The sequence below is a fragment of the Lissotriton helveticus genome, chromosome 3_1, assembly GCF_964261635.1.
Source record: "Lissotriton helveticus chromosome 3_1, aLisHel1.1, whole genome shotgun sequence".
Taxonomy (NCBI): domain Eukaryota; kingdom Metazoa; phylum Chordata; class Amphibia; order Caudata; family Salamandridae; genus Lissotriton; species Lissotriton helveticus.
Genome location: NC_136061.1, coordinates 361,797,022 through 361,820,753, shown reverse-complemented (window position 1 = coordinate 361,820,753; position 23,732 = coordinate 361,797,022). Strand labels below are relative to the sequence as shown.

Below are 23,732 nucleotides of genomic sequence, written 5' to 3'. Positions count from 1 at the left end.
CCAGATGTAGGTAATTCCCATTTACCGATTCTAAAATACCGAATCTTACCGATTTGGTATTTCAGAATCGGTAAATGTGATGTAGATAAAGATTCGGTACATTTTACCGAATCGGTAATATTCGGTATTACTGATTCGGTATTTACCGAATCGGTAATTCCCATTAATTCCTATGGGCCTGGAGGCCCATAGGAATGAATTGGAATTACAGGGGGACCATTTACAAGGGTGGCAGGGTGTCACATTGACACCCTGTTGCACCCCTGAATAGTGCATGGGTGCACATGTGGCACACATACATGCCCTAACGGGATGTATGTCTGCCACATGGCACTTTAAAAAAGCAAATAATTGCTTTTTTAAAAGTAGTAAATAGCGAATCCTTAAATGACAACTGCACTCACTTGAGTGCTCCCTACATTAAGGAGTCGGTAATTTACCTTATCAGTATTTTAAGAATTCGGTAATTTACCGATTCCTTAAATTACCGAATCCTTAAATATGGCCCCTACATCTCAGATGCCTAATACCGGTCGGTAACGGCCGAAATTCGGTAATTTCGGCCGTTACCGACCAGTATCGGGCTACCTACATCTGGCCCTATGTTTCTATATATAGAAAGTCTGTTGATTGCGTTATCCCTAGCACTTGTGGCAGGAACAGACCTTTGACTGAACCCAAACTGCCTACAGGAAGAGAGCAAAGAGTAATTCAAAAACATACCAACCCATTTCTATAAGGAGACGCTTTTAGGGTGTTGTGTAAGCTCACCTAAAACACTCAGCCATGTGCTACCTTCACTCTTCTCCTCTGTCAATGAGTTCCACACAACTGGCTTGTGTTTTTTTGGGAGTGGCCTGTGTCTGCTGGCATGCATTTGATCACATGCATTCTCCATATATCCTCTTTGCCCTTCAGCCTGCATTCGCCAGTTTATTAATTGTTCAGCTTCCCTCTAACCTCAAGGCGAGGTCATCCCACACAAATAGCTTGAGCACTCACCAACGCCTACTTATTATGAACTACCCATTAGAAATAAGATTGCTTTCAAGTGACCCGCCAGTCATTCCTCCATCCTACTCATATCAGAACCATTCACTCACCAATTCATGCTTCTTCCGGCTCGCCTCCAACTCTTTCTTTCCTAGCTCTGCCGTCTCCTCCTTCATGTCCCGGATCTGCCGCTGCAGGCGCTTATTCTGCTCCTTCTCGCGGATCTCAGCTGCCAGCTTCTGGTCCCGGTCCTCTGTCAACTTCTCCATGTTCTCCTTGAGGCGCGTGGCTAAGCTCTGTGGAACAGACAACACAGGGAATGGACATGTGACATCAGAGGATCACTCAAGAAGATGAAAAAGAAGTTCTCTTTAAGAGAGGACCCAGGGTCTAATGTCAATGAAGCAGCACCCTTGGGCCCTAGAGCCAAGGGGGTAGGGATGATTCAAGCTCGCAGTAGACATCTCTTGACCCATGTAGCACATAAAAACCATGGACGGAGAAGAGAGGCCACAATATCTGGAGTGCACTTCATTAGAGTGAGTTCACCGCTATGGTGAATCATTATGGCACATGGACAAAGAGTAATCAGTCATGGACACAAGATCAATGGGGTAGCTCTTGTCAACCTGAGTGGAGTAAAACGGGTGAATGAAGTCAGTACGCGTACACAACATAAATCAGAGTTTTCTCATCTAAACACTTCTTTCTGTCCTATGCCACAGACATTAGAGTGACCACACTCAGCCACTCATATCTCCACTGTTTTCCCTCAACCCAAAGCAGGATGCTGTTTTCGTCATTCTCTTGATGCCTGCTTCATATTGTACACAGGTGCTGTTGGTGCTGAGGGGAGGACAGATCCTGACAGTGCCGGACAGGCATATCAATATTCATACACAGAGAATAATCACAGCTGCACGCAGCAATTACTCACACACATCACCGCGCTGCACAGAGCCAAATTCATTTCCCGCTGGGCGATAATGGGAGTAATGAGGCCTGAGTACTGGGAGGGAGCTGGGTATCCCAGGACACGGGCATGAAGGCAGTTTGCACGCTCGGAGAAAGGTATTTAATGCATATTTTACAAAGGGAGAAAAATGGGGACGACCAGGGTGAACACTGAATAGAATGAGGGGAACGCATCTTGTCCACTCTGTACTGCAGATGACAGCAGCATGTCTACTTGGACAAACGTGGGGATAATAACTCGTCAATGCTTAGAAAAATGAAGGTGGTTTCCCTCTTAAGAAAATCGAGGAATACAGCTTGTCCACTCAGGAAAAATGTGGCCTGGCCACCCACATAAGAGTGGGGAGGGCAGCTTGCTTTCACGGACAAAGGATGGGAAGAAGGCAGTTGTTGGTCCTTTTAGAATTGGTTACTGTTGGGGTTCACACTGCTGCAGCAAGAATAGGGAGCAGAAAGAGATGCATGACCCAAACTGTAAGGGAATAGCTCCAATGTACTACCTGCTACCCATGCCAGTAAAAGGAGAACAGCAAAGCCTGTAAATAGGGGGACACTGTTTCTATTGCTGAGTTAGTGCGCCCATAGTTTATTTGCGCCTGTGTGTAAGTATTACATATTTGTATGTGTACATGTCTATGTTCTTGACTAGAAACTGAAAACTAGAAAGAAACATAAAACAATGAAGAACAGTAAAACCAGAGATAGGGGAAAGAAAACCTGAGCGGAGAGGAAAGATAATAAACATAGATTTAAGAAATAAATTAGGGGAAAGAAGACAAAAAAAGCAACCGAGCTGAAGAAAAGGAAGTTGGGAGAAGGAAAGTAACAACATGAAATAAAAGATAAAGAAAGGTAAAAAAAAGCCCAGAAGAGAACTAGGAGACTTAAGAGAATAAGGGAAATAATAGCAAGAATGAGGAGAATAAGAAGGGAAAGAAGGAGAAAAGTTACAACATTTAAATAGTAAAGAAAGAGGAGAGTAACAAGAATGGGGGAAGGAAAGCAGATAGTAAAGATAATATGAGTGAAAGTAAACAGAGCAGGGAGTAGGAAATTGAAGGAACGAAAAGAATAAAATGAGAAGGAAAAAGGAAAGCAAGCAAAAACTATAGGCATAACAGGGGACAATAGAGAATGTTAACAAGAGCAGAGATGACCTGGGTCAGGGTTAGCATGTTGAATTTGTCCATCCTAAGGAAATCTTCCAGGAAACGAAGTTTGAAAATTGGCCTGAGTCCACCATTCATTTTGCACAACAATAAACAGTAAATTAGCACCCGCTGCCTCTCTCCATCTCTGTGAAACAGTAAAGGTATCGGATCCTACATCTGACCAACCCGGATCTCAACAATAGGAAAAACAGAACAAGGTGGCTGGACAGGATTATTCGTGAAACAATTCCCCAGACACACAGTCAATCTGTACCATGTGACCACTGGATTTAATTTTCCAAACAAGTTTATTTTTCTTTTTTACATTTATCAGCAATTTTTTGAAACACAAGCACAAACAAAACCACTGTCAATTCAAAAGGTTCATATATACAGTATCTACAAATGCACACATTTACAAATTTACAACAAAGAATCAAACAAAAAATTGGTTAGACACACCAAAAGACAATCACATATGTATAATAATTCAAATAAATTGCAATTATATACAGTGCAGAGATTAGTCCATAAGCAAACAAACGGGCACCAGTCCTAGAGATTGAAAAAACCAAGTGACAGGCGGGGTTGAGATCGAAAACAAGCCTGCCTGTCAACGAAAGCCTGTGGTGTAATGTTAAATAGGGTTGCGAGGCTAGGATACAGAGTGGTGGTATGATTTACATCCTAGCGGCACCCTTTGTTGTAGCCACAGGGTGGTATTGTCGACGTGTTTCGAACCTAAGTATTCAAGGTTCTCTTCAGGACAGGGACTGGGAAACAGATTCTGCACGCGGGCACAAAGATTGCCGTGGCGTAGGTATATCGTGTTCACACCTGCAATAGGCGCAGAGCAGGACTTAAGGCGTGGTGTCAGGCTTCAGAAGCTTGCGGGTATCAGGGCGGCTCACATTATTTTTGCGCGTGTAGGTCTGGCTATGCAGACCACGGGGACCTACAGACAGCTTGTCCCTGGGAGAGAGTGAGGAACACGGACCTTACTGTGGCTTGATTACTTCATTCAGAAAACGGGCCAATTTTAACTGCCGGCCTGAACTGAGGCCAGTGACCGGCCGCTTCCCTCCCCGTGGTCTGCCTAGCCAGACCTACACGCGCAAAAATAATGTGAGCCGCCCTGATACCCGCAAGCTTCTGAAGCCTGACACCACGCCTTAAGTCCTGCTCTGCGCCTATTGCCTTGAATACTTAGGTTCGAAACGCGTCGACAATACCACCCTGTGGCTACAACAAAGGGTGCCGCTAGGATGTAAATCATACCACCACTCTGTATCCTAGCCTCGCAACCCTATTTAACATTACACCACAGGCTTTCGTTGACAGGCAGGCTTGTTTTCGATCTCAACCCTGCCTGTCACTTGGTTTTTTCAATCTCTAGGACTGGTGCCCGTTTGTTTGCTTATGGACTAATCTCTGCACTGTATATAATTGCAATTTATTTGAATTATTATACATATGTGATTGTCTTTTGGTGTGTCTAACCAATTTTTTGTTTGATTCTTTGTTGTAAATTTGTAAATGTGTGCATTTGTAGATACTGTATATATGAACCTTTTGAATTGACAGTGGTTTTGTTTGTGCTTGTGTTTCAAAAAATTGCTGATAAATGTAAAAAAGAAAAATAAACTTGTTTGGAAAATTAAATCCAGTGGTCACATGGTACAGATTGACTGTGTGTCTGGGGAATTGTTTCACGAATAATCCTGTCCAGCCACCTTGTTCTGTCTCTCCATCTCTGGCACTCTCTTGATTCCCCCTCTTGCCGGTATTGAATAAACTTCTCTCCTAAGAATGGAGGCTTGTTGTGTCGAAGAGTGAGCACAACAAGAGGAACTGAAGGATGGGGTTGACAAGAAAGAAATGATATGACTTTGGTGAAGCAGTTGCAGGACTCACTAGTCCAAGGTAATTGCATGCACCCTGGGCAGGTACAAATGTATTCTGACGCCCCTCACTCCCCGCCCTTTTGGCCGCAAGTGATTCCCTAAGAGGAAATCACAACAGTGTGGCAGCAATGCTGGAAGAGGAAGACTAGGACTGTTGGCCCGTCTTGTGGCACCACCACGCCCCCGGGAGCCCCTAAAGAGGGGGCCGGCTGCTGCTCAGGCTGAGATGGCTGCATCTAGTGATAAGCCAGGGCTCAAGAACAACCCCTGAACTTGTGGTATTGTTGGTGGAGCTCACAGGTCAGAGCTAGCGAGCCCAAGAAAAGATCCATAGCACAGTAAAGTGGAATCGCTCCAGAATTGAGGCTGAATTGTCTTCAAATAGTCTGGGGCCATGGGCGGCCTTAGGCATGTGCAAGCTGTGCACCTGCACAGGGCCACTAAACCCCAGGGGCCACCACGCCAATATATATATCCTTAATATAATAATCCTCTGAGGATGGATACATATTTGCGTGGCGGCCCCTGGCAGGGATTTGGCGGCCTCCGGCTCTATTCCACTTCCAAACACCCTGACCCCCCCCCCCTTCACTAGCCTCGGCGCTCGGCGCCCCGCCCGGACCTCCTCTTCCGGGGCCCCCTACCTACGCTCCCTGCCCAGGGCCGCCATGAGCCTAGAGCCGCCCCTGCTGGGGCCACCAACGGGCATGCACATGAGAGATACCTGGACTGCTCTGGAGAAAGCTGTAACGTGCATCCAAAGAATGATGACAAATAACCATGTTAATGCATCCACAGCCAGCCTAAACAGTCTGTTTTGTCCAGTCCAGCCTATTATATGTATTTTACTGCATGGTGTCCTTCGGGGACCATCTGGGCAAAAGTATTTTGAAACTTCGCAGAGAGGTCATGCAAGATGTGACGTCACTCGCCTCGTCCCCGGGATATGGCTGTATCCACCGAGCAGGCAGACTGCATTCAAAGAGCATAAAGCCAAGATAGTGGAGAACACCCTTTTCCCAAGCAAAGAACGCATTTAGATTCTCTATCAATCAGAGCAGCGGGAAAGGCATCCAGACTCACTTTGCTGACCTAAGTTGAGCTACAAGGATTTACAGTGAAGGGCGTAGAGTCTGAAGGGCTGGGTGAGCCAGAGCAGGGCAGTTGTGTCTATCTGTGAGGTGACTTACCGACTGTACCGATCAGGGCTTCGCCCACTCCGCAGCAAGAGTGTCTGTCGGGGATTCACTGAAGGGCAGTAAAGGTTCTGAAGATGGATGGCAAGCCTGCAAGATTTCAGTTAGATTTGCATTTGTTTTTACAGTAGGCAGTTCCTCCGAACCTCTGCTGCTCAATATATCACCACGGCAAAGGATGCCCTATCCTCAGGGCGGTGGCACATAAGGGCAGTCCAATTGCATTTCTGACAATGTATCAGGACAACTTTCATTCTGGAGGCTTCTATAAATCTTTCATCAGTATAGTGAGGGGGCAAGTCATCACTGCTTCCTTATCATCCTTAACGAACAAGTTACTTACCTTCAGTAACGCTTTTTCTGGTGGATACAGTACCTGCCTGTGGATTCCTCACCTTCTGAATTACCCCTGTGCTAGCATTGGAATGTTGGTGCAGGGGTAATTCAAAAGGTGAGGAATCCACAGGCAGCTGTATCAATCAGAAATGTACAGCATCATACATTTCCTATACATCTTAGTCTAAGCCGACAAGGCCCCTAGACAGGTAGTGGCGGTACTAGTGCTGACGCAGAGGGACTGATAGAACACCTTCTAAAGCTACTGACTGTGCCTTAGTGATGTCACAGCAAGACAATGGCGGCAATCTATCCAAACTCGGCTTCAGATCAGAGATTAGAATCTGGATTGGATCCCAGACTGGCAGCTCTGAAGCTGGGGCTGGCATCAGCCTCATCAGGACTGATGAGGCCTTCGGCGACGGAGTGGATGCATGGTGTCAGTAATCGCTAGGGAAGGCCCTGCCATCAGCAGTCAGCCTGGGGACCTTGGTGGATCCATGTGGGTCTGAAGGCCCTTCAGGGGACACACCGATTCGTCTGAAAGGGCAGAGGCACTGCCTCCTTGAAGGTCTCTATTTGCAGTGGAGGCATGGATAGGTGGGAAACTTGGGGCACACTAGCTCTCACTGGGGAATGGGGTTGGAACTGATCGACTGGTGGAGATTGAGGGCCTCTGCAAGCCAACTTAACGAACATGAACATGACTGTCCAGACTTTTTGTGTTGGGCCAAGAATTGTCCTTAGATGTCGCCTCAGAATTACCAGAGGACGGGAACCTGGACTGGGACGTGCAGGGGCCTCACAATTTGGAGCACAACCAGCCCACTTCTTATGCTTAGTGACATAAAGCTTTGCCTCTGGCTTCCTGATGATCTTCAAATGCATCAGAGAACATCTATTGCATGGCTTTGTATCATGCTTAGATCAGAGAAACCAAAGACAGACATCATTGCTGGGGTCATGCCTGACTCTCGCTTTATGCAAGCACGACATAGCTTGTAGTTTTCGGGGGTGGGGGGAGGAGGACACATCCTTAGCACAATGGCAGCATAATCGGTTGGGTGGTCAGTAAAACACTGACAAAAGTTCAAGAGCAGTGGTACAGATCATCTTCGAACAGCATAGGGAAAAAACTGACAGAGTGCAGGGGTGTTGCCTATATATGGTTCAATGTCATCACTTCCGGGGGCATGGCAAGGTCGCTGCGGAGACCAATGGCGCAAACTACAAGAGCATGGGAGCAATTTCTGGAAAAAGTTCCAGATCCAGTCTGGCACCTGGGGGAATCAAAAGATAGGGAATCTGTAGTTAGATCTATCCATCAGAAGATGTCTCTGTTTAAGAGCATGTCTGTTAGTTTACATGCACAGTGCAGAATGGGGTTACATTAAGTCATAGTGGTAATGAAGTATACAAATTGATGTCAACTAAAACTGAACAGCTTTATTCCAGTATTTTAGTAGTACAACATTTTGATTTAAAGTTTTAACTGCATTGGTCTACCATTCTTCCCAAACATACAAAAGTATAACAGCAAGCTGCTTGATTGAATGTACATACGCAAATACAACAGCAGAGTGTGGGCATATTATCAGAGAAGCTGGAAAATATTAGGATTTATAATTACCAATGTGATATGGCAAAAGGCATTAAAATAGTAAATTGTCTCCCTAAAACGATGCCTTAAGAGTAGGCATGGCTTTAAATGTCTGCATCTTGGACCTATACCAGAACAGAGGGGGTAGAGGGCTTTCTGTGCACACTTAGACGGCGGTACGAGCTTGGCACACTGCCACAAGCGCACTTGGGTGGAAGTGCAAATTATCCCAACAGACTCCCCTATGGCACAGGGACGGGTTATATGAAGTAGGGAAACTTGAGGGATTTCGCACCTGGAGTTGCACAGGCATAGACACTTTGGGGGACATATGGAGACGGGATTGGATGCTCATGTTTAGTGAATTACAAAAAAGAGTACCAGTTAGCAGAGACGGAACAACACTGATATATCCAACTGATGCACACGCTTCAGTACCATCTCAAAGATGGTGAAACAATACCAGAATAGGCTCAGCTAGAGGATCGACTGTTGCTAGACCCCATTCCAGACAAAGCAATTTCCCTTATATATAGGAAAATAATGAAAAACTTGCCTGACCCTCTCGTGGTGCTCCGGGCGAGCTGGGAAATGGATATTGGTCTGTAGGAGGACGATGACTGGCAGGAGGCGATATAAAGCCCCATAGATATTGCAATATGGGCCAAATTTGGATTAATTCAATTACGAATTACATGTTTCCATAAGATTGGGCGGGCAGACTCTGAGCTATTTAGGCGGAGATGTGGTTTACCTGGTACGTTCTTTCACATTCTATGGGAATACCCGGTGATTCAACGATACTGGGCAAGGGTAGCTGCTGTGATGGCGGGGGTGCTGGGCGTATACATACAACCAGAGCTGCGCTGGCTCCTGCTGGGTGTTACCGGGGAGGATAGATGGCCAATGTACTCGAAAATCTGGCTAATGCTCGCTGCGGGTTGGCTAAGAGCAACATTGCTCGGATGTAGGGTGCAGGAACATCTCCGAAACTATCAGATTAGAAGACAGACATGGATTAGTGTCACCAATGTCATATCTTGTTTTTAAACAAACCGCCAACAAAGCCGTAAAACAAGCATCATTGCTAATAGACAAAGCATTTGTGGCTGGCAAAAGTCATGCCTGGATTGTGATGCAAACATAAAAACAACTGAAACAACAATCCTATTTACAAGAATGTTTCAGGGATCACTATAAGAGGAAACTAAGCTTGTTGAGGTTGGGGTGGTTTTAGAGTAAAGACCTCACCCCAAAATGGTTACGGACCTGGCAAACTCTGGATTGTCGCCTCTGTGATAAGGGAGTGGAGTCGTTATTGCATCTATTATGTATTTGTCCGGCCTTACAAAATCAAAGGAAGTACCTTCTGAGGCCACTCCTAAGAGAAACACCTGCAGGGCGGCTGTAATAAAATGCCTCAGTGGGTCTTCGATACAACTTTCCTGCAAAACGATAACATTCCTGACATTTGCTGCTCAAGAGCTCGAAAAAAAGGAAGGAGCAAAAGAGGAACTGGGACATATGGACACCTTGCAGCCGGACCCAGATCATCTTTCATTCTCTTTACAGCCACCCTCCCCCCTCCCCCCTCTTCCTCTCTTTTATTTTAAGACACTGCAAGCATTTTATTTAAGATATGAGGGGACAGTTACATCTAATCAAATATAAGCCCTTATGTGTGCAGCACCCCTTGTTATAACTTATTTGCTGGCCCCAATCTTTTAATGAGAGGGCCACTGCCATATAAAAGTACTACCCCTGTTTCCTTTTATCTTTGCATATTTAAAAACGTTCTCCCTGTTTTTACTTATCATGTATATCTGTGCAAAGTAGCCCAGGACATGGGGCATGTTTTATGCTGTTTTACGCTGATTCAATATGTTGATGTTTATCACATGGTGGTAAGTTCCACCCTTTTACGATTTTAACAAATCAAATAAAAGTATTATATACACAGGATTGGTGTCGCCTTGCAGAGAAGGTCGTGTATAAGAGTAGAGGCTGCCCTAAGAAGTGGGAAAAAATATGGAACCCCTGGGGGAAATATAGAGCCTAAGAACAGTGAGACCGGATTTGGGGGGGGCGGAGGGGAGGGGAACGATAAAGTTAAAAATGACTTTGGGGAGGAAGTAGGCTTGCGTGGGATGTATGACCATTATTGTTCTGTCCACGATGATGCCCTTACGAGATGTACTCTGTGATCTAAAGGTCGACGTGATGTATGTTGAAGATCTGCTTGGAACTGTTTTTGTTTACTTTTCAGTTTGTTTAACACGTTGAATGCTATGGGAATTCCCCTGCTGTGCTGGGATTCCTGGATCTTCATGCTTTCATGACGAGCTGGGCTCGTCATCAGCGTGCGAGGAGGCTACTTCATGACGAGCCCAGCTCGTCATGAGCGTGGAAGGGGTTAATAAAAATAATTCCCCCCAAAAATGTCTCCATCTTTCATTAAGTATGTTGGCATGTAGTTGAAAGGAACAGGATGTATTTAATAGTACCGAATTCAAATGCCTTTCTCTTTCCTAGTCTTATGTATGGTACAACATATTTATGTGAACATTTGGCATTTGGTACCTATGAATGGTTCTTTTCTGATGCATACTTCTGCCTGCAGATTTCTCAACTTTCTGATCTACCTAGACACCAGACTGGATCTGGAAACTCTTTGTAATAGTTCATGAGCACCGCAAGATGGCGCTTTCTGCTTCCATTGTGACTCTGTCCCTTCTCAGGACATAAAGAAACAGAGCTGGATATAGCCACCACCACTGCACACTAACAAGCGTTCCTCTTTTACCAGAGCCCTGGGACACAAAACCAGAGTTCTGCAACTACATTATCAGTGTCCTTACAGCAGTGTAACACACGTGACTACTGGCAATGCTCTGGGATAGCCACATACACCGGCAACATATTCTCCCTACGTCCCAATCATACCGGACCTCACTTATTCCAATCGGCACTTCAATCACTCTCCCGGCAAGCCCACCTGGCAATTGAGGCTTTTTAAACAATAGGCATAATATCTATGTCCTGATGATGATCCGTGAATTATAAGTCGGATCGAAACGCCGTCGACAATTGAAACACCTTATACATTTCAACCTTATATTTGCTTAATTATAAAGGCGTATAATGCGATTTGTTGCCTTTTGACATTGCTCACTAACATAGTACAACAAACCGTGAAGCTTTGACTAAAGCCCTTTGTATGTCGTTTTCCTGGTCTGTAATTGTTTTTCGTGTGCTAAGTAGGTCACAGGCTTGTGTCCCACTTTGTGTATTGCTCTGTTAAAATGTTCTGTTTATTACCAAAAGTAAATATTAGACCTCTGTCCGGCTGGACATGTCATTCCAATATAGTCACAATTTAGTCTATATGTATTGGTTTTAAATTCCTCCCTTCTCCCGGGACCATTGTTGCTTAGAAAAATTACTTCCCAAGGTCCCTGGTGGATCTTCTTGGGTTCCCTTGTTGCTTTAAAGGGTAATGACAGTACCAGCATGAGACCCACGCACACAAGGCTCTGCACAACCAAGGACCCGCCTACATTAACCACCGCTTGAACTCCCACCAACCACCAAGAAGACTACACTTCGCCTCCCTTTCACTTGTCTATACTCCTGCATTTACCCAAGTAGTAGTGGAGGACTCTCCTTCTCCCACATCACAGCAAAGACCTGGAACAGCCTTCCCCACGCCCCTCAGGACCATCACCTTACTTCAGGAATTCCGAATGGCCCTCAAGACCCGGCTATTCGAATAAGCCTCCGGGCCTGGACACGCCTGGATACCCTATCTGGTGATTAGCTGCGATTTTATGAATTCTGATTGACGATGAGCAGCATCTGGATTTGCCATGGAGTGCCTGCGAGCCTGTGCATTAGCTACTGGGAGTCGACAGGAGCAGAGGAGGAGAAGACCACAGAGGCGGCAGGCAGCAGGTAATATTTTGTTCCCCAATTTTTCTCCCCCATGCTACCCTCTGTGCCTTCACAGTATCTGCCACTGGCTTTACAGTCATCAGGGTGATCTGCTACACCACTGTGATCTGCTACATACAAACGATAACAGGAAAGGTGCTGAGGTCCGTCGCTGCCAGCATCTGAGGTTCTTCTCTGGCTAGTCACACCTGCTTAAGTCTGTATTTGGCCGAGGGTGTCTCTGCAGGCAAAGTAACTCGACCCCCACATGCAAGGGAGTCTCCCTTTGTCTCCAATTAGAGAGATAAGTCTGAAGTTCTTCCACTTACTGGCATAAATGAGAACATTGGGAATTGGAAGCAGTGCTAGCTAGACCAACAGCCACACACCTCAGACCTCTCCTGGCACTGAATGCATCATGAAAACCTTGCATTAAGTCCAGGATAGATTCCATGAATACATGCGGCACTCGGCACAGGTTGTGGGTCAAAAACGACTAAACTCTCCAATTAATCAAGTTGTGAATGAAAACTATTCTGTCCTTTTTCCACTCACCACAAACAAATACCTCTGCTTTACATTCTTGGTGGAAGGTAGAGTGTATGGGGTCCCCAGAGAGCCTCTCTCTCTAGTTGAACACTTATTCTGTTCACAGCTTGGCAACATGATTAGAGAGGAACGTATTCGACATATATTGCATGGGTGACCACAGCTGTTCCATGCTTTTCGAGAAAGAATAACGTCAACACTTCTCCCTTGCTTCACAGGAGGAAGGGGCATCTCTTGGAAGGCCGACCCTCTGCGACATACACATAAGCCACGTTATTGAAAAAGATAGCGAGGCCAAGCTTAACCAGGCTTTCAGCCCCGTGTTATTATTAATTCAAAATGCTCACTGTGAAAACCACCCCCACGACCCTCGTGGCACAGCAGCAGACGTTCACATTTTACCAGAGGAAAGTTAGTGTTTAAATCTGAACTGTTTCAGGACGGGAAGTATTTCTGAAAAGGGCGACATCAAGTGAGGACATCACACAACAGTCGCGGCCACAATGGCTCACGGCCCACGGGTGGGGGCGGGGAGGTGGGAATACGGGTGAGTCATCGTGCGGGGAAGGGGGGTTCGCGAGAGGAGAGGGGGTTAGAAAATAAAACAAAGTACCTTTTACGGGTCCCGTGTTTTCCAGGCTCCGGCTCCTGCTTTCCTGCCTCCGCAGGAACAGGAATCAAGCAGCCTCCCTACCCTCCACCAAGCCAATCACAACGCTGGGATGCCAACCGCACAGGCGTCTGTGGGAAGGCCATTTTCTCCATGTAGGGACGATGGAGAGTGCACATGACTGGCTTGGTCGGACCCAGACGGCTGACCAAACAGTCAAGGCCCTCAACATTGCGCGAGCCACTCCTCCCCTGCCCTTGTGTAGGACCACCCACCCGCTCGCCCCCTACCAAATCCTTCTTCTGGTTTCTGTTTTCTCGCAGTGCGGGAAGCAATGGGGCGACGCTCCTCCGCCCACATGGAGGAGCCGCCCCTGTTACACGACCCAAACTTGAACAGGAGCCAGTCCTGTAACAATCCATTAAGTTGGACTCCATTTCACTAACGTGGGGATGGCACACTGCGCACTAAATGCTAATTAACAATAACGGTAATTTTCAAATCGAGTCTTGCCTGCACCCTTTCCCCGGCTAACATAGCTGACTGTGAAAGTGTCCTATTTAAGATCAGGGTTTCGGACATCTTCACCCTTACAGGTCTCCTAATTTATCGCCCCCCTGGTCCAGCTGGCACTTTTCAAGACTCCCTGGCTGCGGCTATTTCCACCCTAACACTACAATCAGCCAACTTTAGTGCCCTGGGCGATTTAAATCTTCCTCTTGAGTGTCTTGATTCTCCTGCCATATTGAATTTTGTGGGTGACCTGGAGGCCTGACAACTAATTCAGCTGGTATGGGGACCTTCGCACTCTGCAGGACATCTGTTGGAACCCGTATTCTTCAATATTCAAGACATCATTGTACACCCTCCCCTCCCGCTTACCTGGACGGATCACCATCTTATTCATATTTCCACAGGGATACCAGCTGGCCCCAGGCCCAAGCCTCTCCCCCCCTGGCACAAACTTGATGGTGCCCTATTTGAATCCAGACTCAAACTTTCACGGCCGAAATGGTCTAGCAATCTGGAGGAGGCTGATAAAGCCTATAGGAAATGGATCACTGATGCACTGGACCATTTTATTCCCAAGAAATTGTCAAGGCCCTATCGCGACCAGGCACACCAGTGGTATTCGGAGGAACTGGCTATTGGGAAAAAACAATGTAAAATTCTCGAGCGCAAATGGAGACGCTCATATGACCCCATAGCAAAAGCCAGCTATAGATCTGCCACCAAATTGTATCACAAGCAGATAAAAAAGGCTAAAGCCATCTACTACACCAATTTGATTAATTTGAGTACCAATCGTTCGAAAACCATCTTTTCCTTGATAAAGGATTTGTCTAAAGCTCCTGAGGCCACTGAAAGCGCAATAGGATCCAATACACAATGCGAAGAGCTAGCTTGCTTTTTCGTAGGAAATTTTAAAGGTATTTACAACACCTTAAATTCTAATGCCTCGACTATGCCCCTCCCTGAAGCCACAGTCTCAACCGCCTTATCTCACTCCCTTCTAACCTTCCCCCCTCTATCCCTGGCTGAGATGGAGCTTCTTGCTGCCAAAGTGAAGTCTGGCTCTCCAGATGACCCGGTCAAACCCGAGATGTTCCAACTTCATCGCGACTCCATTTTGCAGGAGGGTCGCGAGCTGATTAATCAATCTCTCCAAGTAGCTACGGTTCCCAGCTCCTGGAAGCATGCCAAGGTGATCCCTTTGCTAAAAAAATCTACTCTGGACCCCTTAAGGCCAGATAGCTTCAGGCCTATCTCATTGCTGCTGTATTTGGCCACGGTCATGGAATCTTATGTGAATGCTGCCCTGACCAGGTACTTGGAAACAAATGATATTCTGGCCGAGTCTCAAAATGGCTTTAGAGCCAATCACAGCACAGAGTCAGCCCTCCTGGCAGTTACCGAACAGCTGAGGGTGGCACAAGATCTGGGCAACACTTCTGCCCTTATTCTCCTGGATTTGAGTACGGCCTTCGACACGGTCTCCCACAGGATCCTGCTCAAACGTCTTGGGGAGATCGGGGTCGGGGGCGGCGCCCTGGACTGGTTTGTGTCATTTCTATCTGACCGATCCTTCCAGGTGCATGCCGCTCCGTACTCGTCCAGCAGATACCCTCTCAGCTGTGGGGTCCCTCAAGGTTCAGCTCTCAGCCCCACGTTGTTTAATGTGTATGTCAGACCCCTTGCCATATTAGCAAGAGAACGGGATATCAAACTAACTTCTTATGCTGACGACACTCAGCTTATTTTCACCTTCTCTAACAACGCTGAGTCTGACCAAGCTAAATTTGGTGAAGATCTTATGGCCATCGCCAACTGGCTATCTGATAACTGCCTACAACTTAATGCTTCCAAATCAGAGGTGCTCATAGTTGGTCGGAACCCACAGAAGTGGGCTGAGCACTGGTGGCCCTCCACACTGGGCCAGTCCCTGACCCCGAAGCAGGAAGTAAAAAATCTAGGAGTCTTGCTGGATAATGACCTGGCTCTGGACTCCCATGCAAAAAAAGTGGCAGGTACTTGCTATGGGCGCCTTTGCGCCCTCAGACCCACTCTAGGATTTTTTGAACCTCCAACCCGGCAGATAATAGTCCAGTCCATGGTCCTCTCACACCTGGACTATTGCAACGTTCTTTTTCTAGGCTCCAATCTGACTGTCATTAAAAGACTTCCGAGGGCTCAGAATGCCGCAGCCCGCACTCTGCTTGCCCTGCCAAAACACTGCTCCGCATCACAGGCTCTCGTTCGGCTGCACTGGCTCCCTGTAAAACAGAGAATCCAATTTAAGACCCTAGGTGTAGTTCACAAAATTTTACACGGACAGGGTCCTCATATCTTGAAGGGACTCTGCACCTTCTATACCCCGACGTGCGATCTTCGTTCTGCAGATCTTCACCTGGCCTGTACTACGAGGGTACGAAGGAGCAGAGCGGGAGGACGCTCATTTAAGCACATGGCTCCACTACTTTGGAACTCTATCCCTCTACAAGCACGATCCACTACGCACCATCCGTGTTTCTGCAAGCTAATTAAAACTTGGCTATTTTCATCAATCTACTTGCAGAGGTGTGGAGGCAGGTATTACACTCCTTCTCCACATGCAGCCTCGCAGCCGATCTGTCACGCATGTCTGTAAGCGCTGGGACGCCCCGTTGCTGGGGTAGCCATGCGCCATATAAAACAACATAACATAACATAACATGCCCTTTTATCTGTGAGTGTCAGGTAGGGGACACAAATCTCCATGCCAAAGTTTTTCAAAGGTCTGGAAGCTGCAGGACAGCCTAAATATAAAGAGAGGTAAAACAGAGCTCTTGTTGGTCGGCAATACAAACATGTCTAAGCTCTCTTGAGCAACACATGATGAAATCTGTATGGACCTTCTGATAAAAATGGTGATACCGGATTTTTTTTAAGGGAAAGCATTAATAAGGCTTTGGGTTTATATCAAGGAGACTTCATGTTGTTTTTGAAGAAGAAATACATTTTTGTCTGGATTAGAGTAAAGATCTGTAGGAACCATGCGATTTGCCAGAATACAAAAACATCAAAAAGTTGATGTAAGAGTTAATTTTGATCACTACAAACCACAGCCTGTGTAACATCAATTAAAATCCCTGTTCTGGCTCCAAGTAATCACAATTACCAAACCCAGTAGGTCTCACCTTTGCCACATTTTACCCATGCAGTGCACCTTTTTTGACATGAGTATTATTTTAATATAATATATGGTTTTATTTTATATCATACATTTTATAATACTATATTATCATTCTATGATAATTTATCTATACTATGATATGGCTGTTATTGTGTAATATGGTATTGCCTGTCATTTACAATAGGGTATGGTATGGCCTATCTGGCATTGTATAGTACGGTATGGAATGGCCTTTCATTGTATAGTATGGCTTGCCCGTATGGTATGGTATACCATATAATTGTACAGTATGGTCTGTCACTGTATACTATGGTATGGTAATTGGTATGGTGGGTCATTGTATAGGTGGGATGGTATAGCCTGTCATTATATGATATCAATTGGAATGACCTGTTATTGCATGGTATGGTGCAGTATATTACGGCCTGCCATTGTATAGTATAGTGTGGTATGCTATGGTATATAACAGCCTGTCATTGTATAGTATGGTATCGTATAGTATGGCATAGCCTGTCATTGTATAGTATGGTCAGGAATGGTATGAAATGTCACTGTATAGTATGGTCAGGAATGGTATGAAATGTCACTGTATAGTATGGTCTATTACTGTATAGTATGGAATGGCCTGTCATTGTACAGTATGGTAAGGTATGCCTGTCCTGTCATTGTATAAGATAATATGGTATGCCTAGTCATTGTACAGTATGGTCATTGTAAGGTCTGTCACTGTATAGTATGGTTGCGAAAACAACAGTTGATGGACAGAATGCAGAACAATGTCATATATTTACCCCAGTACAGAGATCTTGGCCTAAATCCATTGTTTTTTTGCTCACGATGCCGTTCCAGTTTGAACCCAGCCATATGCAAATCAGTCTTGACCCTGTGCCCCATGGGAACAGTCCAGCCAGAACTGCCAAGCCAGGTCCTCCCTGGGCTGGAAACCAGCATCCTAGGACCGGTTTCGGGCTTTCAGCCCTCATCAGCCAGGATAACTTGATTCCAGTGGCCTAGAGCACGGGACTCACGTCTGAGCATACCCATCCCACTCGGAGTGACAAATGCAAAAACAACAGTTGATGGACAGAATGCATAACAATGTCATGCATTCACCCCAGTATAGAGATCTGGGACTAAATCCATTGTTATTTTGCTCACCATGCCATTTCAGTTTGAACCCAGCCATATGCAAATCAGTCTTGGTGAGCTTTAGTTAATGCATTGCGAGTGGCTGGTTAAGAATGGGGTAGGTGGGTCACAATAAGGAGGGTGAGCCACTAACATAACAATAAGGTGAGAGGTGAAAAGAGGAGCGCTGAGTGAGGGGGCGAATAGAAGGACTAGGTGAGGGGTCAGTACAAGGAGGGTGATCCACTAACAGATGAAGTACAGTAAGGGGTGAAGAGATCGACTAATTGAGGGGTTAGGACAATGACGTTGAGTCACTAACAGAAAAGATAAAGTGAGAGGTACTGAGTAGGAGTAGAGAGAGGGTGTGGAGGTGGATAGTGAAAGGGTGAAGAAAATGTCTGATAAAGGTGCAAAGAAAGAGTCTGAATGTGTGAGGAGAGGCACGGAGGGGCCCGTGGTGAGAGGTGCAAATGCAGATGAGCAGAGAAGCAGCAAGTGAGGGTGAGGCAGGAGTAACAAGGAAGTGTGGGAGACAACTAAAGACTGGTGAGGAGAATGAGGATGTAAGAGAGGTACTAAAACAGGGTGAAAGAGAGAGAGAGGATAAATAAGTCAGAAGGCAGGAGAGATAATACAACAAGCATTTGCAATGCAATAGGTCTCGCATTTATGTGACTTTGAGCTATTGACACTGCAAACGACAATGCCTTTTATTTTTGTTTTTAACACATAAATAAAAGGCATTGTGATTTACAATGCCAATAGCTTAAACCTGCATAAATGCAAGTCCTATTGCATTGCAAATGCTTGTTAGGACTTGTGCCCTGGACAGGAGGTCAGGGGAGTGATATATCGGCATGACAAAAGAAGAAGGGCGGGGAAACAGAAAAGCAGGGGGGGAAACAGAAAAGCAGTTGTGGAGACAGAAGCATGGGTAAAGACTAAGGCAGGGATAGAAACAGATTAGGAGGGGAACAGACAAAGGTGCAGGGGTGAAAGAGAAGCATGGGTAAAGATACGAAGGCCGGGGAGAAACACAGTGGCAGTGGTAGAGACAGAAGCACAGGAAAGACAGGAAGGCAAGGGAGAAACAGCAGGTCAAGGGGAGAAACAGAAGGGCAGGGGTACAGCCGGAAACACGGGTAAAGATAGGAAGGCAGGGGGAGAAACAGAAGGGCAAGTGGAGTGAAAGAAGGGCAGGGGAGAAATAGGAGCCTTATTAAAGACAGAAAGGCTAAGAAGAAACAGACGGGCAAGGAAAGTGACGATGGGCATTGAGGAGACAGAAGGGTATGGGGACAGAAGGGTATAGGAAAAACAGAATGTTGGGGGAAGAGACAGGTGAGGGGAGAATCATATGGTTGTTGAAAGAAACAGAAAGGAAGGAGGCAGTACAGAAAAAGAGAAGTATGAAAAGGTCAGGGTATTCCTAGTTTTCATCCCATTCATAGGGGCTGCACGTAATTTTACTGTTTATGGGCGGGGTGGGCTCAGTGCGTGCACCAGAGCACATATGGCGGTGGTACGGCGCTCACACAGCTGTGCACAAGTGCTCCTATTCACAAGGGCTGTGCATTATTTTACTGCTTATGGACGGAGCACGCTTGGTGCGTGTACCGGAGCACACATGCTAATGTGTACATCGCTCACAGAACAGGTGACTGCTCCCGTTCACACACGCTGCATGTTATTTACTTCCTGCCAAAGCAGTAGCGGGCAGGAAATGTGCAACTAGGTTCAAAAGGAACAGGGGAGTCACGGTGCTTAATTCCTGATAACCTGAAACACTCACTAAAACGCTTGCTACCGCTATTCCTGGAAAAATTAGTCTACCTCATTGCTCAAAATATAGAACTGGACATGACGTCCCCCTTCGTCTGAAGGGACCGCTGCTCGCGTAGACCATACATTTCTGTCACACAAAAACATTTTTTAATTGAGTTTATGCCGGACGCGTGCAATTCCCGATCTGACAGTGCCTCCGTTTTTAACCGGGATTTTTGGGTACTGTCAGACCAGCTCCTGGCCTTTCTATTTCCGGTTTGAAAACTGGCATCTAATCTCAGCTCACGTGTTTGGCTGTAGCTTTGTTTACACACGTCCTGGTGAGTGAGTGTGGCGTCTCACTGCCCTACCTCTTGGAGTTCATTTTCTGCCTCTGCTCACTGATGTCTATCCCTGGTCGCCTGGCGCTTTCCGTGTGCAGCCATTTCCGAGGGCATTCTTGCTTGCGTAGAAAACAAGATTGTAAAAAAAGATCACATGGTTATTTTACGATGTTGCTGAGGGCGATTCCGGCAACACTTTGGTTTGGGTGAAATCATGGACAGGAGTAAGGCACGCAACTGTCATGATTTTATGTTAAAAAAAAAAAACGGCGAGTTGGAGCTGCGCAGAACAAACGTGCAAGCCCCATGCTTTAATGTAAAAATAAATAATAAACAAGTCAAGCGAGCTGCGCACCCATCCAGCGAGTGGTGGGTGTGGCCCCATTGTGTAATTGAAAGCAAATATAGCGTGCTGCAAACACAAACAACAAGCAGTACGGGAGTGAGGGTAGGTGAGGGTGCCGCTGCCTGCTTGAAGGGGCAGAAAGGGGCTGCGCTACTTACTCCGACCTCTGCGACATAACGGTATGTTGGTGCGCGCCATGGAGCCCCGCTCTGCCCTCGGCTGCTTTTGCCATTGAATATGGTAACTTTTGCTGCATCGAATCCCACTGGTTTCCTCAGTGTGCTTTTGTGCAGCGTTGTGCGATCGCTCTGTGGCGCGCGGCGGAGACGCCGTCGCCATGAGCGTGCACATCTGCAGGTCCGAGACTGACTCACCCGCGCGACCAAATCCCGTGCGCGCGTGGCCAGCTCTTGTCTCTCCCTCTCCCATTGACTATGCTGCACGCGTGGCCAGCTCTTGTCTCCTCTCATTGTCGGCTGAGCCGACGACTATAATTCTCTGGCGAGAACGCGCTTTGCGCGCTTCTAGCCGAGACCTAATAAAGGGGACAAGTGAGCAATGGAGGGAGGAAATAAAGGTAGTAAACAACTGCTGGGGATCTGCCTTGGTGGGCGGTAGTAAAATCACCCACTTCGCCATCCAAAACACAGTTAAAGTCATGCACACAAACCCTAGTGCGCGGATAGTGGTGCATCAATGCAGATATGTGGGGACTTCGGAGTGTCTGCAGCCCTAAACTGAATCAAAGTGCCACCGAAAGAGCATCAAAACAAACAAGATGATGGACGGAATGTTGCACAATGGCAAAACATTCACCCCCAGTCACAGATCTGGGTTTAATCCATCATTATTATTTTGCTCACCAAGCCACCCCAGTTCAGACATGGCCATATGCAAATCAGTCTTGACCCTGTGCCTTATGGGAACAGTCCAGCCCGAACTGCCAAGCCATGTCTTCCCTGGACCGGAATCAAGCATCCTAGGACCGTTTTCTGGCTATCAGCCGTCTTCAGCCAGGATAGCTAGACTCCAGTGGCGTAGTGAGCACGGGACCCACGTCTGGGCATACCCTTCCCACATAGGGTGAACAGCAAAACAAACAAGATGATGGACGGAATGTTGCACAATGGCAAAACATTCACCCCCAGTCACAGATCTGGGTTTAATCCATCATTATTATTTTGCTCACCAAGCCACCCCAATTCAGACATGGCCATATGCACATCAGTCTTGACCCTGTGCCTCATGGGAACAGTCCAGCCCGAACTGCCAAGCCATGTCTTCCCTGGACCGGAATCAAGCATCCTAGGACTGGTTTCTGGCTATCAGCCGTCTTCAGCCAGGATAGCTTGACTCCAGTGGCGTAGTGAGCACGGGACCCACTTCTGGGAATACCCTTCCCACATAGGGTGAACAGCAAAGGGCATGGCACATTCAATCGGGGGACCCTGGTGCTGCTCTCCTTCAAACATATGGAAGAACAGGAAAGTGACAGACAACCTAATACAAAACTGTGCTGATCACATGTTGGATTGAGCCTTTCTACAGGGTTATACCAAAACTTTTTGTCTTCCTCCACCTATTTTTCTGACCCTCTTTTTGCTGGCTTTAGGATTCTGGCCACTTTACCACTGCTAACCAGTGCTAATGTGAATATGCCTTGCACTCTAGACAAGGTAACATTGGCTTGTCCACAATTGACATATTTAATTTACTTGCGAGTTCCTAGTACACTGAACTATATGTGCCCAGGACCTCTAAAATCACACGCTACTAGTGGGCCTACAGCTCTGACTGTGCCACGCACTCAGTAGCCCTTTAAACATGTTTCAGGTTTGCCATTACATAACCTGTGTGTGCAGTTTTAAACTGCCATTTCGAACTTGCCAGTTAAACTACTTGCCAGATCCAAACCTTCTCTTTTATCACATATACGTCACGCCTAAGGTAGGTCCTAGGCAGCCCCAATGGCAGGGAGCAGTGTATCACAAATATTTTTTAGGAGTACTATTTCTTGGCCTACTTCTGTGAATTCATGGAAACGGTATATATGTACTTAAAGCAAGGATATATACCAGACATGCACTTTTGAGATTTTCTTTAATAATTGGGCCTCTATTTAGGCCTTGCGTTAACCATGACCTTTTGCGTTTAATAGAATTCTGTCTCTCTCTCTCTCTCTTTCTATCAGCTGGCTTCACCATGAGTGACAGTATTCTGCTCTTTTACAAGGAGCATATTGGCACACAAAGTAGTTTTGTTCAGTGCCCAGAACTGCTGTGGTAATGTGTGCTATTTTAGACCAAAAAACTATTTTTGCTTTTGCCATTGCTTGTTAGAATGGTGAGTGCCCAGCAGCTCCCACACAGATAAGGTTTTACAAAAACCATGCCTAAAGAAGTCACGCATTGACAGAACCAAAAGGCTGACCATCAATTTCAGACCTACTGGCTTTGCCAATGCTAGTTTATTTTTGTTTCCCATAATCGTATTTCAACTGCTTACACTAATTTTCTATTATGAATATTTTTGTGGAGTACAAGCATACATCAACATGTTACTAAATGATGCTGCAAAGATATGGTACCTAAAATCTTAAAGTAGTTTTGCTAAATGTTTTTTTTCTCATTGCATTTTTTTGTGAACATTTTTTTTAAAGCAAAGAACCATCACTCTTGCTTTCAAGCTACTGGCAGTCCCAAAATGGAAAGACTAATAAATGATCCCCATGTGCTGGAAGACATCTCCCACTATTTTTTGGTGGAAGTGCACCGCGATTACATCAAAGCTCCTCCGTTTCTCCTTTTAGCAAAACATAAGCCAGCACTCTCTGGGAATCATTTGCAAAAACGTTAGTGCTGTAAGCAAGAAAACAAATGCGTTTCGGCGCAGCGCCTTCGTCTGTGTTACTGTCTATGACAATGTTAATGTCCTTTTAAAATCAGCTGTGGCGCGAACGTCAGTAACATATATATATGCGTGTATATCACAGTGGCAGTCGCCTCTGTGTAATTACAGTTAGGTTAAAGAGTTCATTGGAAGAGCATCTTTTTGTTTCGCTAATAACTTTGATGCTGTTAATGCAGCACAAAACGTTCCCTCCCAAAAAAGTTCAACCAACTCCGCTTCTTCCTGGAATGTTTTCTGCTGATCCGTAAAGCAGGGACCAAGAACAAGGAGAGGGTTTTGTAGGGAGTCCCAAAACATTAATTTCCAGAGGCGTAACATAG

At 46.1% G+C, this 23,732-nt stretch overlaps 1 protein-coding gene across 19 annotated transcripts in view; it reads right to left on the bottom strand.

Moving 5' to 3' along the window:
• The window catches only part of MYO18A (myosin XVIIIA), an 864,705-nt gene that overhangs the window by 94,701 nt on the left and 746,272 nt on the right, over positions 1-23,732 (bottom strand). For all 19 annotated transcript variants that reach the window (XM_078680070.1, XM_078680063.1, XM_078680078.1 and 16 more), the window contains one exon: positions 1,104-1,289. In XM_078680070.1, the coding sequence (XP_078536196.1) occupies positions 1,104-1,289 (186 nt within the window). The remainder of the gene's footprint in view (positions 1-1,103; positions 1,290-23,732) is intronic.